The sequence below is a fragment of the Phyllostomus hastatus genome, unplaced genomic scaffold (genome assembly GCF_019186645.2).
Source record: "Phyllostomus hastatus isolate PE091 unplaced genomic scaffold, TTU_PhHast_1.1 phas_contig_41, whole genome shotgun sequence".
In the NCBI taxonomy this organism is placed as follows: domain Eukaryota; kingdom Metazoa; phylum Chordata; class Mammalia; order Chiroptera; family Phyllostomidae; genus Phyllostomus; species Phyllostomus hastatus.
In genome coordinates, this window is record NW_025333876.1 from 1,798,119 (window position 1) to 1,813,968 (window position 15,850).

General features: G+C 39.3%; 1 protein-coding gene across 2 annotated transcripts in view; it reads right to left on the minus strand.

The window, feature by feature from the left end:
• The window catches only part of USP12 (ubiquitin specific peptidase 12), a 96,294-nt gene that overhangs the window by 33,669 nt on the left and 46,775 nt on the right, over nucleotides 1–15,850 (minus strand). For both annotated transcript variants that reach the window (XM_045844822.1, XM_045844824.1), the window contains exon 2: nucleotides 10,762–10,842. In XM_045844822.1, coding sequence (XP_045700778.1) covers nucleotides 10,762–10,842 — 81 coding nt within the window. The remainder of the gene's footprint in view (nucleotides 1–10,761; nucleotides 10,843–15,850) is intronic.

The following is a 15,850-nucleotide window of genomic DNA, read 5'->3' on the forward strand; positions in this document are numbered from 1 at the left end:
AAAGGCAGATGCTCTGAAGGCTTTCTTTTAATGCTAAAAGAAGTGGATGATGATGGTGTATTAATATTACTGATTATAAATATAACTATGGATATACTTCAGTAAAGTTTATCTAGAGGCTAAGGACACCTGTAGTAGAATAATTATAAAAATTAACTTACCAATTACTCAATATTGGTCTAAAAAACACTAGTATCTGTACCACAGCTTAATGACTCCGGTGACCAACAAGCTATGGCTGCTTGAAGAGAACATATACTCTCCATAGTTTGACATTTTAATTAAAGAATAAGCAACAGGACACTCTAAAGACTTCCACAGAGGAGGCAGATAAAAACAAAAGACAGCATCTCACAGTATATTGCAAAATTTCACGATGAAACGTGATCTATGTATTTTTGGGGCTATCCCAAAGCCCACCCCCCCACCAATCTGGGAGGACTAATGGTTGTTAATGCTGCTGTTGAGTTCTGTTTACATTTACATTGATGAAATATGTTATTTATGTTATTAAATATTTTACCACATGTTCTGCTTCAAATTTTCCCCCAATATTCCTGCTTTAAAACTGAGGCACATCTTACAGCCCAAAATATGGTGCTTATAAAAAGGCAAACAAGAAGCAAATGGGGTGGGCCAAGAAACTGGACTAGGGGGTCTGTATTTGTACACTGTGCTGGAGGTCAGCCCTTACTCATCTTCTGAATATCAAGAAATTGTTAACATTATAATCAATTCTTTGAGGTTATCTAGTATGGTCTTCTTTTACTTTACCTTCATCAGTCCCACTAAAGAAACATTAAAGGCTGAAATATTTCTCTATAATATGCTTTTTATCTTATTCATAACTTGAAACTTCTTCAATTTCCTTGATTTTTAGTAGTAACTTTCATTTAGTTCCTAAAACCTAAAACTGTATCTCTGAAGTAAATACTCAGGCAAAAGGGTGCCTGGGATGATTACCTCTATGCTCTTGGTTTTTGAATGCTCAATTTCTGCAAAAGACATTCTTCAGGGTTGAAATCTACCCTGCGCTTTCATAGCTGGTTCTGACAATCAAAAATATGACTAGACTTAAAATCAGGGAGACAACTGTTAAAGGCCGTCACGTTCCTCCAGCCTGATCATTGATTTTTTTCAACTGCATACTGAACACTATGACCTACCTTGCTTTCTCTAAAGTCTTTTTCTCTACATCTTAAAATAGGTCCCCCACAAATATTTATTATATCCCCATCAATAAGATCATTTAAGCACACATCCCTAATACATGAATTATGTATGTACTACATTGTGAACACTGAAAATATAACAAATGTGAATAAGATGAAGTGAACCTTTTAAACTTAGGTTACAGTATTGTTTTATTTCACTAAAGTTGAAATGAGTATACTTTTTATGGTAAGCTGTGGGTTATAGATTTTAATGCAGTGAGTTGATAGTCTGGGTTATTTGGATACGTGGTTTGAATGGCCATCAAAGTTGAAAAAGGTACTTTCACAAAGATACATACATAGATCCAAGTGGAAAAGAGTCTCCTTGGTGGCATTTACTTCCTATATTATAGTACTAAACTTGCAATCCTTATGCACCAAATCTGTTGCGACTTAGTCAGTAACCATCTGCCTCATGAGCAGCGCAGCACGGCAGCTAGGCATATCTGACGCACGAAGCCGAACTGTTCAAGTGCGAGTTCGGTTCTGCAGCCTGACCATGGGAAATGATTAAGCTACTCTGCGCTTCAGCTCTCCACCTGTACAATGGGGTTTATGACAGCACTTATCTCTTAGAATCTTCTAGAGAATTACCATATTTTTTGGACCATAAGACACACCCAGGTTTTAGAGGAGGAAAATAGAAAAAAAATTTTTGAAGCAAAAATGTAGTAAAATATTTAATTACATAAATAACGTAATATTTCACCAATGTAAATGTAAACAGAACTCAACAGCAGCATTAACAACCACTATTCCTCCCAAACGAGGGGGGGGGGGTTGTCTTACAGTCCAAAAAATACGGTAAATGAATAATCTGCACATAGCACTTAGAACAGTTTCTACCACTTCATCATTAGTTACCTTTGAAACAACCTTTTAAAGCCATCTGCCCATTTTGAAGAATTAGATTAACTGAAATTAGATCATATAACCTCTAGACTATATTTAAATTATAATACATTGCAATACCCTAAATGAGTAAGAGAGGGTGAAATTGTCATCTCTTTGGCACTACTGACCTTGAAATAATATAAGACCATTTCACACAGAGATAGAGCGTGGATGCCAGTATCATTCATTTATTAAGAATTAATAAATCTTAGACTTCCAGCCAAGATGGAGGCATAGGTAGACACACTGGGCCTCCTCGCACAATCAAAATAAGGACAACAATTTACAAACAAAATAACAACCAGAACTGACAGAAAATTGAACTGTATGGAAATCCAACAATCAAGGAGTTCAAATAGACACATTCATCCAGATCAGTAGGCGGGGCAGAGTCAGGCAGACGGGTGGAGCGAGTTCACGGCAAAAAAAAGCAGGGGCACCGGGCACACCAGAAGGCAGTGGGAGAGCCCTGGGCGAGCAGGCAGCAGCTGGCAGACCCCGGGCATGAGGTGGCAATGGGCAGACCCAGTGAGGTGGTGATGGTGAAGCGAGGCACTGCACACCAGGTGGCTGGCTGACCAGGTGGTCCCACATTCGCGAGTAGATAAACCAGGCGAAACTGGGGAGTGACACAAACTGTGCAGCCCAGGGTTCCAGCGCCAGGAAATAAGGCCTTGAAACACCAATTGAAAATACCTGTAGGGGTTGAAGCACAGGGAGAAACTCCCAGACTCACAGGAGAGTTTGCTGGAGAGACCTACAGGGTCCTGGAACGTACACAGGCCCACCCACATGGGAATCAGTGCCAGAAGGGTCCAGTTTGCTGGGGGAAGTGGCAGAAGGGACTGAAATCCAACAGAGAGCAGAGCGAATGCCACTGTTCCCTCTCGGATCCCGCCCCCACACACAGCATCACAACCCAGCGACTGGGTTGTCCCACTCTGCTGAACACCTAAGGCTCCACCCCTCATACGTAACACACATGACCAGAAAAAAAAAATGGCCCAAATGGAAGAACATATCAAAGCTCCACAGCAAATTCAACTAAGCGATCAAGAGATAGCCAACCTATCAGATGTACAGTCCAAAGCACTGGTGATCAGGATGCTCACAGAATTGGTTGAATTTGGTCACAAATTAGATGAAGAAATGAAGGCTATGCTAAGTGAAATGAAGGAAAATGCACAGGGAACGAACAGTGATGGGAAGAAAACTGGGACTCAAATCAATGGAGTGGATCAGAAGAAAGAAAGAAACAACCAAACAGAAAAGAATGAAGAAACAAGAATTCAAAAGAATGAGGAGAGGCTTAGGAACCTCTGGGACATCTTTAAACATTCCAACATCCGAATTATAGGGGCCCAGAAGGGGAAGAGAAAGAGCAACAAGTGGAAAAGTTATTTGAACAAATAAGAAAGGAGAACTTCCCCAATCTGGCAAAGGAAATAGACTTCCAGGAAGTCCAGGAAGCTCAGAGAGTCCCAAAGAAGTTAGACCCAAGGAGGAACACACCAAAGCACATCATCATTACATTAGCCAAGATAAAAATGAAGGAGAGAATCCTAGAAGCAGCAAGAGATAGGGAGATAGTAACCTACAAAGGAGTTCCCATCAGACTGTCAGCCGATTTCTCAAAAGAGACCTTGCAGGCAAGAAGGGGCTGGAAAGAAGTATTCCAAGTCATGAAAAGCAAGGACCTACATCCAAGATTACTCTATCCAGCAAAGCTTTCATTTAGAATGGAAGGGCAGATAAAGTGCTTCTCAGATAAGGCCAAGTTAAAGGAGTTCATCATTACCAACCCCTTATTTTATGAAATGTTAAAGGCACTTATCTAAGAAAAAGAAGATAAAAAACATGTATAATAAAAGGATAGCAAACTGACAATTATTAACAACCACACCCAAAACAAAAATAAAAACAAACTAAGCAAACAACTAGAACAGGAACAGAACCACAGAAATGGAGATCACATGGAGGGTTAGCAACAGGGGAGTGGGAGGAGGAAAGAGTGGGAAAAGGTACAGAGAATAAGCAGCATAGATGATAGGTAGAAAATAGACAGGGGGAGGGCAAGAATAGTATGGGAAATGTAGAAGCTAAAGAACTTATGACACATGGACATGAACTAGGGGGAATGTAGGTGGGAGAGGGTGTGCAGGGTGGAGGGGAATGAAGGGGGGGAAATGGGACAACTGTAATAGCATAGTCAATAAAATATATTTTAAAAAAAGAATTAATAAAACTTAATCTACCTTTCATTTTTAGATAAAAATAAACATTAGGCCCTGGCCAGGTAGCTCAGTTGGTTAGAGCATCGCCCGATACACCAAGGTTATGGGTTGGAAACTTGGTCAGGATACACACAAGAATCAACCAATGAAGGCATAAATAAAGAAGTGGAACAACAAATTGATGTTTCTTTCTCTCTTGCAAATCAATTTTTTAATTAAAAAAAAAATTAGAAATTCCAGTATTTTCTTCCCATATCCCTAAGATCATCTTAGATATTACCTTTAGAGACTACTGCTTTTAATATTATGTCAACATATTGCTTTTAAATATGTTTTAAAATGTTTAAATGCTCCACTGTCCCCCCACGTTGGAGGCTGGTGATGGTGCCTGTCCTGTGACCATCCCCCTCTCAATGTCCCCCTCCAAGAAAAGGCATCTTCTCCGAGACCACAGGTGTGGTCTGTTTAGGTGGCCCTGTCTGTAACACTATACCTCAAACTGCCCAACCCAAAACCCTCACTACAGCCAAGTGGACCTAATCCAAAAGTATCCTTCCACATGTCAGTGGACATCTATTGGCTAACTCCTGCACACTTACTCCACTCCCCGATGCTTCCTTCTAGGGACTGACTTGTCTAGGCAAATTCTGTAGCACTGTCAATCACAAATCCTTTTACTGGTTGAGCACTTGATCCAATGTAGCCATAGAACCTGGACTAGAATTCTTTGTCACCTTTGTCTGAGATGTTCTTTGAGATCGCTGATAATGTAAACCTCAAGCCTACTGCCATCAATTCATGCAAAAGAAAACACAACTAAGAGACATTTGCTTAATCAACTTTGTAACCCACAAATGAAAAGAAAAGTTTCATTTTTATTTCTCTCTCCTCCATAATGGCCCCTGTTCCCTGGATCCAGAATTCCAAGTAATGACTAATGACTACTACCTAAATTCAGGCTAAATTAACCTTTTATAAGATGGTCTAAGAACACAATCACAATTTCATAATAAAGATTTGGGAGGAGAGCACGTTCAATGGTAGCCTCAAAAACAGATTCGTTGAGCTCAATCTCCTTATATGTTAGGGCTTATTGTATTAGAAAATTAATAAAGAACTATACAATAGAATGATGGAAACAGGCTCTTAAAAATGTACTGAATACACAAAAAGTACAAAATACTACTAGTGTGAATCACACTCTACTATCAATTATACTAAAGGAAGTACTCGTGAGCTACGCAGGGAAAAGGGCAGTTTGGTTTATCAGAGTAAAGCAATGTATTTTCCAAGCATTTAGCTGACTGTATAAACAACTGGCATGCAAGGAGGATGTTTTACAGCAAGAGAGCTTCCAAGGGTTCTTCTTTCTTCTCAGGATTGTTTCTGACCCCTACACTACACCAGCATTTCCCCTGACTTACAATAACATCAGGGATATTAAAACATCCACACAAGACAAAGCAATAACCCTACTCTATGTATCATGTAGGTAATAGTGACAGACATCAGGATTATCATTCGTTAAGTGTAAGCTGCCATAAAAGCTATCATTGATAAAAGTATTCCTCCAAAATAAAAATAACTGTAGCTAAAAATAGTGGAAAATAGGTTGCCATGAACAATGTTACAATAACTACGCTGTTAAATTTTCTGCTAGGTTAATTAAACTGTGGCTATTTGTCTTCTTTCCATTAAAAAAAAGAGTCTACTTTTCTAACTGCCCAAACATATGCACTATTTCCCAAAGGCAAGTGCTAGTGAGTGCTTCTGCCACTCACTGGGTGCAAAAAAGGCTCCAATCAGGCATATCTAATAGGAATTCTTTTCAGCATATGCTTTTTGTAAAAGCAGTTAAAATTAATCTGAAAATACAAACTTAGCTGAGAAAAGACTGATGAAAAGAAAATATATGTGTGCTTCATTTTAATTTTTAAGTATATTTTATTGATTATACTATTACAGTTATCCCATTCTTTTTTCTCCTCTTTATACCCCTCTGCTGATATCCCCTTCCCTCCAGCATTCCCCCACTTAGTTCATGCCCATGGGTCACACATGTGAGTCCTTTGGCTTCTCTATTTCCTGTACTATTCTTAACCTCCCCCTAACTATTTTGTACCTACCAATAATGCTTCATTTTAACAAAATCCAATAGTTAGAAAAGAGTAACTGCAAAGTTTCTTAAAGCAGCAACATTCCAATGGAGTCCCCAACACTGACTACCTGGCAGACAGGGACAGGGAATAAAAGAAGCTTACATGTCGATCTCTGATTTAGCTAAGCCACACTCCCCTGTCCCCCAAAGCCCCCACCTTAATTTTTAATAAACTCCCACAGTGTGATAACTCTACAATTAAAAAGAAGGGGAACCAGAAACAGAAATGATAATTTAGAGCTGAAAAACAGGACTTACAGAAAAAGATTAAAGGCAGAGAACACAACTGCCACATAGCCTGAAGTATAAATCACAGAAAAGTTAATCACTATAATAGTTCTGTTGCATCCACTCTGACTACCAACTTATTTCTGAGTATAATTCAAGGTATTCATCAATCTTTCATAGCTAGAGTCCTGGTTACTTTAAGAGATCTCAATTCTTCATCATCATAAATAGGAACAGAGTTCAGAAACTAACTTCTACTCATCAAGTGAATAAACGCTGAGCATCCTCGGGTGGTCTCTTACCACCTTCACTCCTTTCCGTTTCTCTTGATTTCACTGAATTTCAGTTTCTCAGCTTGAGGGAGAAGCACAAAAACTACCTTTTGAACTCAGATTGATCCATAAGGAGTAATAAAAGTGATACTTTCTTAGAAACCCTTTTTTTTTACACAATCAACACTGGAATTTTGATAGTTATCACATTAAATTAAAAACATCAGAAAAAACAGAACTTTAGTACTCATTTATATAATTTTATCTAAGTTGTTGTTTCGCTTGTTCTGAGGCTATGTGCAAAAAAGTTGGACACAAAGTGGAGGGGTTGAAATACAGGACTAGGCAAAAGCAGGTTTACAGTTGTGAGTACACAAAATACAGTTTATCCTCCTATTACTTAGTAACTATTGTATTATTTTCCATACAAACAACTGTAAACCTACTTTTGCCCTGCCCTGTATTTATACCAGTAAAGGTTAAAAGCAAACAACTTTCGATATATAAAATACTGTTGTTCTTTTAAAAGTGGGTTCTTCTGGGACACTATCAATGGGCACAACTTGACTACAATCCAGTACACACATTAGTGTTGGATCTGAATCAAATAAAGGCAAAGACAGCCACAGTGAAGTAGAAAGGAGAGTGAAGAAACCAGGGTTCTGCCATCCCTAGAATTTAAATGAAGCTTTTGATCACTAGACAACTCTGTATGTAAACATAAACATATCCAATACTAGAAGCAGAGATCAAATGTCTCGATAAATAAGGTAAATTAAATACACTCATTTAAACTCTACTCCCCATGAAACCCTAATAAAATGACAGTAAAAGAACAGATCAGGGAAAACCTCAGAAGTTCCAAGACAACCATGGACTAAATATGTTAACAAACTTACAGAGGATAAAAGGCAGATGGAAACAAAGCAGAAGCCCTAGCACCCATTAGAGGGAAAAAACAAACTTATTCACACCCGAAGACCTGGGGATTTGGGGGGTGTGTGTGTTGGGGGGGGGGGGTGCCCTGCACCTAACATTGGAAGTCTGGTCGTAAGTGTTCAAAAGGACCATTTCAACCCCTGACACTTATAAACCTTTCTTTTTTTTTTTTTTAAAGATTCCATTTATTTATTTTTAGAGAGGGAAGGGAAGGAGATAGAGAGAGAGAGAAACATCAATATGCGGTTGCTGGGGGTTATGGCCTGCAACCCAGGCATGTACCCTGGCTGGGAATCGAACCTGCGACATTTTGGTTCACAGCCCACGCTCAATCCACTGAGCTACGCCAGCCAGGGCTAAACCTTTCTTTCAATGGTAGAGTTCAGCTCCACAGAAGTCGACCAGGAGGCTCTGGTCAAGAACCTTGAGGGACAGCAGTGAGGCAATTAACAGGAAACAGAGGGTTAAATAAAGGCCACACTAAGCCACCCCTCAACAGAGACTGGAGGAGTGCTCCCAGGAGGTAATGAACAGCCCCAGAGAACATGATATAGCTCCTGAAGTTGGGTGTGTGCTGGGGGGAGATGGACAGGGAGCTATTTTCTTAAAACTCTGTTTGCCAGGGCCTCACTCTGCAGTGACACCCATGCTACACAAGTTCTGCCTACAGTAACCCGATCAGCCTTTTAGAATTTCACTTTTATATGTGAACTGAATTTGAGGTATGTTTCTAACAGGAAAAAAACCCATAGTTTAAACCAGGGGCAAGGGGTGGTGGGGGCAGAATGAGCTTAGAGGTCTCAGAAACAGTCTGGTAAGTATATGAAAACCTCAGCAACAATAAAACTGTAAATACTAACCTGAGAAAAACAACAGAAATATTGCCTTAATGAAGCAAAATTAAAAAGAAAAAGTAACAATCTAAGAAATAAAAAGTGTAATAAGCTAGACAAAAAGCCAAAGAAATAGCCTAAAATGCAAACTTAAAAAGGTGGATGAACAATATGGGAGAAAAAACTAAGAAATACAGAGATATTTAACTAACAGTATCAAAAAACACAGAATGAAGAAATCACACAGATAGAAAAGACATTATTCAAATAACAGTATCAGAAGTGTTCTAGAACTGAGGAAAATGAATTGCCAGTCTGGACAGGCACAAAACAGTGCAGTAATGCGGGGGCGCGGGGGGACCAAGACACACGAAATCTCAGAACACTGTGTGCAGTAGATACAGAACATCCTAAAAGTACCCCCAAATTTTATGGGGAAAAAGCCATATAACAGAAGAGATTAAGAATCAGTATGATATCAGCCCTCTCAGCAGCAGCAACAGAAGCCAGAAAACAAGAGAGTATAGCCTTAAAATGTTAAATAAAAAAAGATTTCCTACAGAAGGTTATAAACTAGGGTCTATATGCAGCTGTTACAATAACCAAAACAGTTTTAAACAAATACACAAGACTTCAAAGTCTATCTCCCACACACACTTCGTAAAGAAGCTGCTATCGAATATGTTCCACAAAGCCACGGAGAAAAACCAGGAAAGAAAACAGGATCTAGAGAAGGAGAGACGTGAAGGGCATGTCTTCGGGTATAGAAAGCAATGGCGGTTGAAGGCTACACAGCAGGACAAAGGGCTCCGGAGGGATGTTACCAGGAAAAGGAGAGTGTGCCTGATGGTCATGACTCAGTGGATATTGAGAAATTCTTGTTATTTTTTTGTTCGTTTGTTCGTCTTGATAAAGACTTTGGAAAGAATACATGGAAATTAAGGAAATGAAAAAATAAAGCAATGGTTAATTCCATGTTGAAACAGTGGGGAAAAGTAAAGTTGCCAGGGGATGGTGGTAGGCGTAAGGAGCTAAATTTCTCATCTACCATAACAGGAAGTCAATGGATTTTTTTTAAGTAGCAGGATTTTAAAAATAGAAGTATAAGCACTTTATTTAGAATCTAAGGATAAATTCTAGAAAAATAATAGTTGCTGAGAGGCAGGAGGGGAGAGGCTGCTGATTCCTCACTGTAAGCTTTACACCTACAGAGATGAACCCCAAAGCAGGGGGACACACACGTGGCTCTTTAAGTGCTTTCCCCAAATTGCACAAGAAATCTATCTCATACATCATAACTACACACTAGTATTCAGTGACACATCAATGTTGTTGAACTTAGCTTACTTTATTACCTGTATTAGCATACATGTATATATTTTTTCTTTAAACATTCACCATGGATCCACCTAACAGCATAGTGCAAGAGTATAAATTACTACAATTATATAACACAGATTTGTGGGGTTTTCTAGTGTTATAGAAGAGTTAAAAATTCTAAAGAAGTTCTTCCAAAGTTTTAATAATATATAATTACTAGAATTATCTCCACAAGGATTGGGATGTATTTTTCCTCTATATTTTGTATTTTTCTATCTAGACTAGTAGAAAAACACCAGAAGTAATTTGACAAAGATACTACTGACACACAGAGGCATTTACAAAACTATCGGACCACTTACATGTAGACATTTAAATAATTCTCAAAGGATCAAGAGATCATCTGGACTAAGCCATATGAAATTTTGGTTATGAGAATCTGACACAAATAGGGAAAATCAGGTTTACAAGTATTAACTCAAGTCATCAGACAACCTTGTTCCCACCCATTAAATATAACTTCAAAATTCCAAATCAAGTTTCTTGGCATTATGTCTACTGATACAAATAAACAAGTTTCCTTTAATAAATTATGAAATACATTCGCCATTTAAAAAAATGCTCCCAACCATAACTTTGAAGACTAAGTAAGCATCAATGAATACTTACATTGACTAATCCAAAATAGTGTTCATTGACTGGAAACTGTTCTGGACCAATCTCTTTCTCTAATGCCGAGGCATTGGCGCCCTACAAGACAACAAACAAAAAGCTTAGTATTTAGAGTATAATCATAACATTATAACAATTACGTAGGCATTATGGAGGCATCCTTGAAAAAACTATGTTCTCTATAAATGCCCAACATTATTCGAAGAAAATTAAAAAGGACAGTGAATAAAACCTTTTAATATTACTGAAAACTAGTTTGCAAAAACTTTCTCAGTAACCACAGAAGGACCAAGGAATTATATTCCTAACTTGTTTCTTTTATCTAAGTAATAAATTAAAGACCCTGCTGTATCATGTACTCTAATAGAAGTCTGTAAGCTGATAGCAGCCATCTCAGAGATTTGAAATTTTGTGTAATTAAAATGCATATATTCAGTGGCCTAACAATTCTTCGCAGGTATGTATACCTGAGAAGTTCTCACACAAAACCAAAGGTGACAAGAATGTTTACTGAAGTATCATTGGTGATTCCACAGCTGACAGTAATCTAGATGGTCTTTAAAAGATGAAACTATTATATAGCAGAGTCTATTATATAGTAGAGTTACATAAAAAATGGATACTTCTCAAAAACAATGTTAAATAAAAAAAGGAAAGCAGATCAACACACAACCACATCATATTTACAACAGAACCTACACACTCTACCTCCTTAAGGACATGGCATATGGTTTACACCACCTTCAGTGGGCAGAAGCCCATCCCTGCCACCTACTGAGTATGAGAAGCCAAGACCTTTGTTAGACAACACATCCTCAACTTCTGGATGGCTCAGGCCTGAAAACAAGTACATACCAATTAAAGGGACCCCTTGGGTTGGTGGCCAAGTTCTGTCAAAACAAGGTGTTCCCTCTAGTATCTTCTAGCTATCTAGCACTCTGTATGTGTGTGCTATTTTTATATAACATCCTGACACAATCACTATTTACAAATACCACTTACTTCTAAATCAGGTTACCAATAACTGTTTTATAACAACATCAAATTCAATTATTACAGCAACGTCAAGATCCACTGACCAAAACGGTCTTCATGGGATGCACAAGCCCCACTCTCCATCCCTGCCAGTGCAAGTATCTTGTCACAACACTTCCTCACCTATGTTCAAAACTATCATTAGCCCAGATGTTTACTATCTACTGAAATTGGTTTCTATTTTCAAATTAGTACAAAGTCTTTCCCACCAGAGAAAAAAATAAAAAAGGAGAAAGAAAAGGTTAGATATTATCCAAAATACAACCTCATATATATCTATCTCTGTGGAATGATGTCAGTTATACACACTTTAGAAAAACATTCTGGCCTTAGGATAGACTAAGGACAGAACATGTGGATACTACCAGTGTAATTCCGATCTCATGCCACACACTTGTAGATCCAACCACCCACGATGTTCCACTTGTCCACATATGTACCACACACTTTCATGCACTGCCTAGAAAGCCTTTCCCATTCTCTTGTCCTCAAGTTTTGACTATGAGCCAAGTTATTAGCCTCTCTGTGCCTCAGTTTCCTAACTGTAAAATGAAAATGTAACCAACTACTTTACAGGGTAGGTATGAGGCAGGACAGTAAGAAGCTAGGAAAATTTCTTGGCAAGTGGAACAGGGAAACTGAGAGAGCTGACCAGCTGGCCACCTCTTTTCTGGCACAACCACTCCCTTAGGCATTAAACCCTCAGGCCAATGCGGTTCTTATCAGAATAAAATACTCTTAGGAACAAGGACTCAGGGTCTATTGACCACAGAGACTGAGCTTTGGTCAAACGAAACATAACATTCCAGGCATCAGGTGTGTTTCAGCCCAGAAAAGCAGCAAAAACCAGATGCAGCTATACCATGGCAATGACTGATGAACCCCTACCCTAGCGCCAACCAATCAGTAGAGATCACAACCCTGACCCTATATGCTTATTTTGATGAGCCAGCATATTAAAGGACATACCTGGAAAGCTGATGAATATTCTATTCAGATCCTCCCCTGAGAACTCCCCTAAAATTCCTACCTTTAGAAAACAGATGAAAAACCCTTAAGGCAGCCTGGGCTGGTATGGCTCAGTGGATTGAGTGTGGGCCTGCGAACCAAAGGGTCTCCAGTTCAATTCCCAGTCAGGGCACATGCCTGGGCTGCAGGCCAGGTTCCCAGTAGGGGAAGCATGAGAGGTAACCACACACTGATGTTTCTCTCCCTCTCTTTCTTCCTCCCTCACCTTCTCAATAAAAGTAAATAAATAAAATCTTAAAAATAAAAACCCCTTAAGGCAAAGGACCCAGTGCATGCTCTCTCTCCAGAGTATGTCCATGCCCTCCTCTGTCAGGTATGAATCTTTGCTTTCTTTCTCCTCAATTCTACGGGCCCTTCTTTTGCCATTGTAACTTGATCCTGAGTCCAGAGGGCCCAGGCGGCTCACTTCTGCCTCTCACTATCTCTCAAAAGGCCAAGGAAGCTCTCTGAGCAGCCCACTCAAATCTTCTCTGTGAGTGTACTTTCCTTTTGTATGCTAAACAAACTTCACTCTGGAGTTTATCCACTCTGCAGTTCTAGCACTGGAGTTCCTCACTCTGAATTCTTTCTTTGTCAAACTCAAAAACAAAGGTCCATCCATCACCAATAACAGCCAGAAACGATCAAAATTTAAACTTATGAAAAAACATGGCAGTGCAAATGCCCCCTAAATGTTGGTTTTCTTCCCCCCTCCCTCCAATCCCAAGAGGTAAAAAAAAGCTACTCTTGTGAGTTAGTAATATTAACAAATATCATCTGCCTCATGCAAAACCTAAGAAGTAAGTATGTGACACTGTCCTCAACTTCCAAGGGCAAACTCTCAAATGCTCAAAGAAGTAGAGACCTCTGGCTAAGATGGAGGCATAAGCAAACTTGCCTTGCCTCCTCTCACAGCCACAAGGACAACAACCAATCTAAAAACAAAAACCAACCAAACTGCCAGAAAATCGAACTGTATGGAAGTCCAACAACCAAGGATTTAAAGAAGAAACATTTGCCCAGACAAGTAGCAGGGGTGGAGAGGACATGGTGTGGCACAGCGAGGTAGTGGCGAGGCCGCAGCCGTGGCAACCAGCAGAACGGGTGGTCCCACATTAACATGCAGTGGAAAAAAACCAGGAGGGACAACTAGGGTGCCAGCGACCCCAGCACCAGGCCAGACCACGCAGCTCAGGGTTCCAACACTGGGAAAAAAGCTTCATCACCTTTGGCTGTAAAAACCAGTAGGGGTTGGGGTGGAGGAAGAAATCATTGGTCTCTCAGGACCATTCATTTAAGGGACCCACAGGGTCCTAGAATGTAGGCAAACCCACCCATTACTGGTGCCCTGGAATCAGCACCAGGGCAGCAGCTAGAAAGAAGGGTGGCAGATGCTTACAGGAAGTGCGGAAGTAACTGGAAATGGGGCAAGAGCCAAACAAGCAGCACTGTTCTCTCTCTGACCTCTCCTCCACATGTAGTGTCACAAAGCAGCAAAGTGGGTTGTAGCACACTGGCAAACACCTAAGGCTCCACCCCTTACAATGTAACAGGTGCGTAGACAGGGGGAGTCAAAGCAACTCTACCTAATACACAGAAACACAGGAAGGCTGCCAAATTGAGGAGACAAAGAAGTATGGCCCAAACGAAAGAACAGACCAAAACGGCAGAAAAAGAACTTAAGTGACATGGAGATAGCCAACCGATCGGATGCAGTGTCCAAACCACTGGTGATCAGGTTGCTCAGAGAAATGATTGAGTACAGCCACAAAACAAAGAAGTGAAGGCTATATACAAAGTGAAATAATGAAAAATATAATACAGGGAACCAACAGTAAAGCTGGGGATAAAAATCAATGATTTGGAACAAAAGGAAGAAATGATCAACTGGAATGGAAAGAAGAAACAAGAACTAAAAAACAAACAAACAAACAAACAAACGAGGAGAAACTTAGGAACCTCTAGGACAACTTTAAATTTTCCAAAATCCGAATCATAGGGGTACCAGGAGGAGAAGAGGAAGAGCAAGAAATTGAAAATTTATTTGAAAAACTAATGCAAGAAAACACCCCCAATTTGGCAAAGGAAATAGACATACAAGTCCAGGAAGCTCAGAGTTCCAAACAAGTTGGACCCAAAGAGGGCCACACCAAGACACATCATAATTACAATGCCAAAGGTTAAAGATGAAGAGAGAATCTTAAAAGCAACAAGAGAAAAGGAGATAGTTACCCACAAAGGGATTCCCATAAGACTAGAAATCAGCTGATTTCTTAAAAGAAACCTTGCAGGCAAGAACTGGCAAGAACTACTCAAAGAGATGAAAAGAAAGGACCTACATCCAAGATTGCTCTATCCAGCAAAGCTATCATTTAGAATGGAAGGGCAGATAAAGCGCTTCCACAACAAGGCAAAGTCAAAGAAGTTTATCATCACCAAGCTCTTATTACAGTATTTTGCCGTGCATAATGCACACTTTCTTGCCCAAATTTTTTAGGGAAAAATAAGGATGTGTATTATACATGGGTAGTACTATTTCCATATCTATATAAATGTTTCAAATTCTTTTATTTATCCTTATGAGTTAAAGGTGCAATTCTAGAAAGCAGTAACGGTATCTGTATGCAAAATAATACCCTGGAATACGATAATCAGTTTTGTTTCTAAATGTAAATGAGTAAAAAAATTGAATTATAAAAGTAAAATGCAAGATTTTTTCCTGAAAGTTTGGGCCAAAAACATGGGTAGACATTATGCAAAATACAGTATGAAATGTTAACGGAACTTACCTAAGAAAAAGAAGATCAAAACTATGAACAGTAAAATGATAACAAACTCACAACTATCAACAATGAAATCTTAAAAAAAAAACAAAAACCATCTAAGCCAACAACTAGAATAGGAACATAATCATAGAAATGGAGATCACATGGAGGGTTATGGGAGGGGAAGTACAGGAAATAAGAAGCATAATTGGTAGGTACAAAATAGTCAGCGGAGGGGTGGTGGTGGTGGTGGTGTTAGGAATAGTATAAGAAATAGA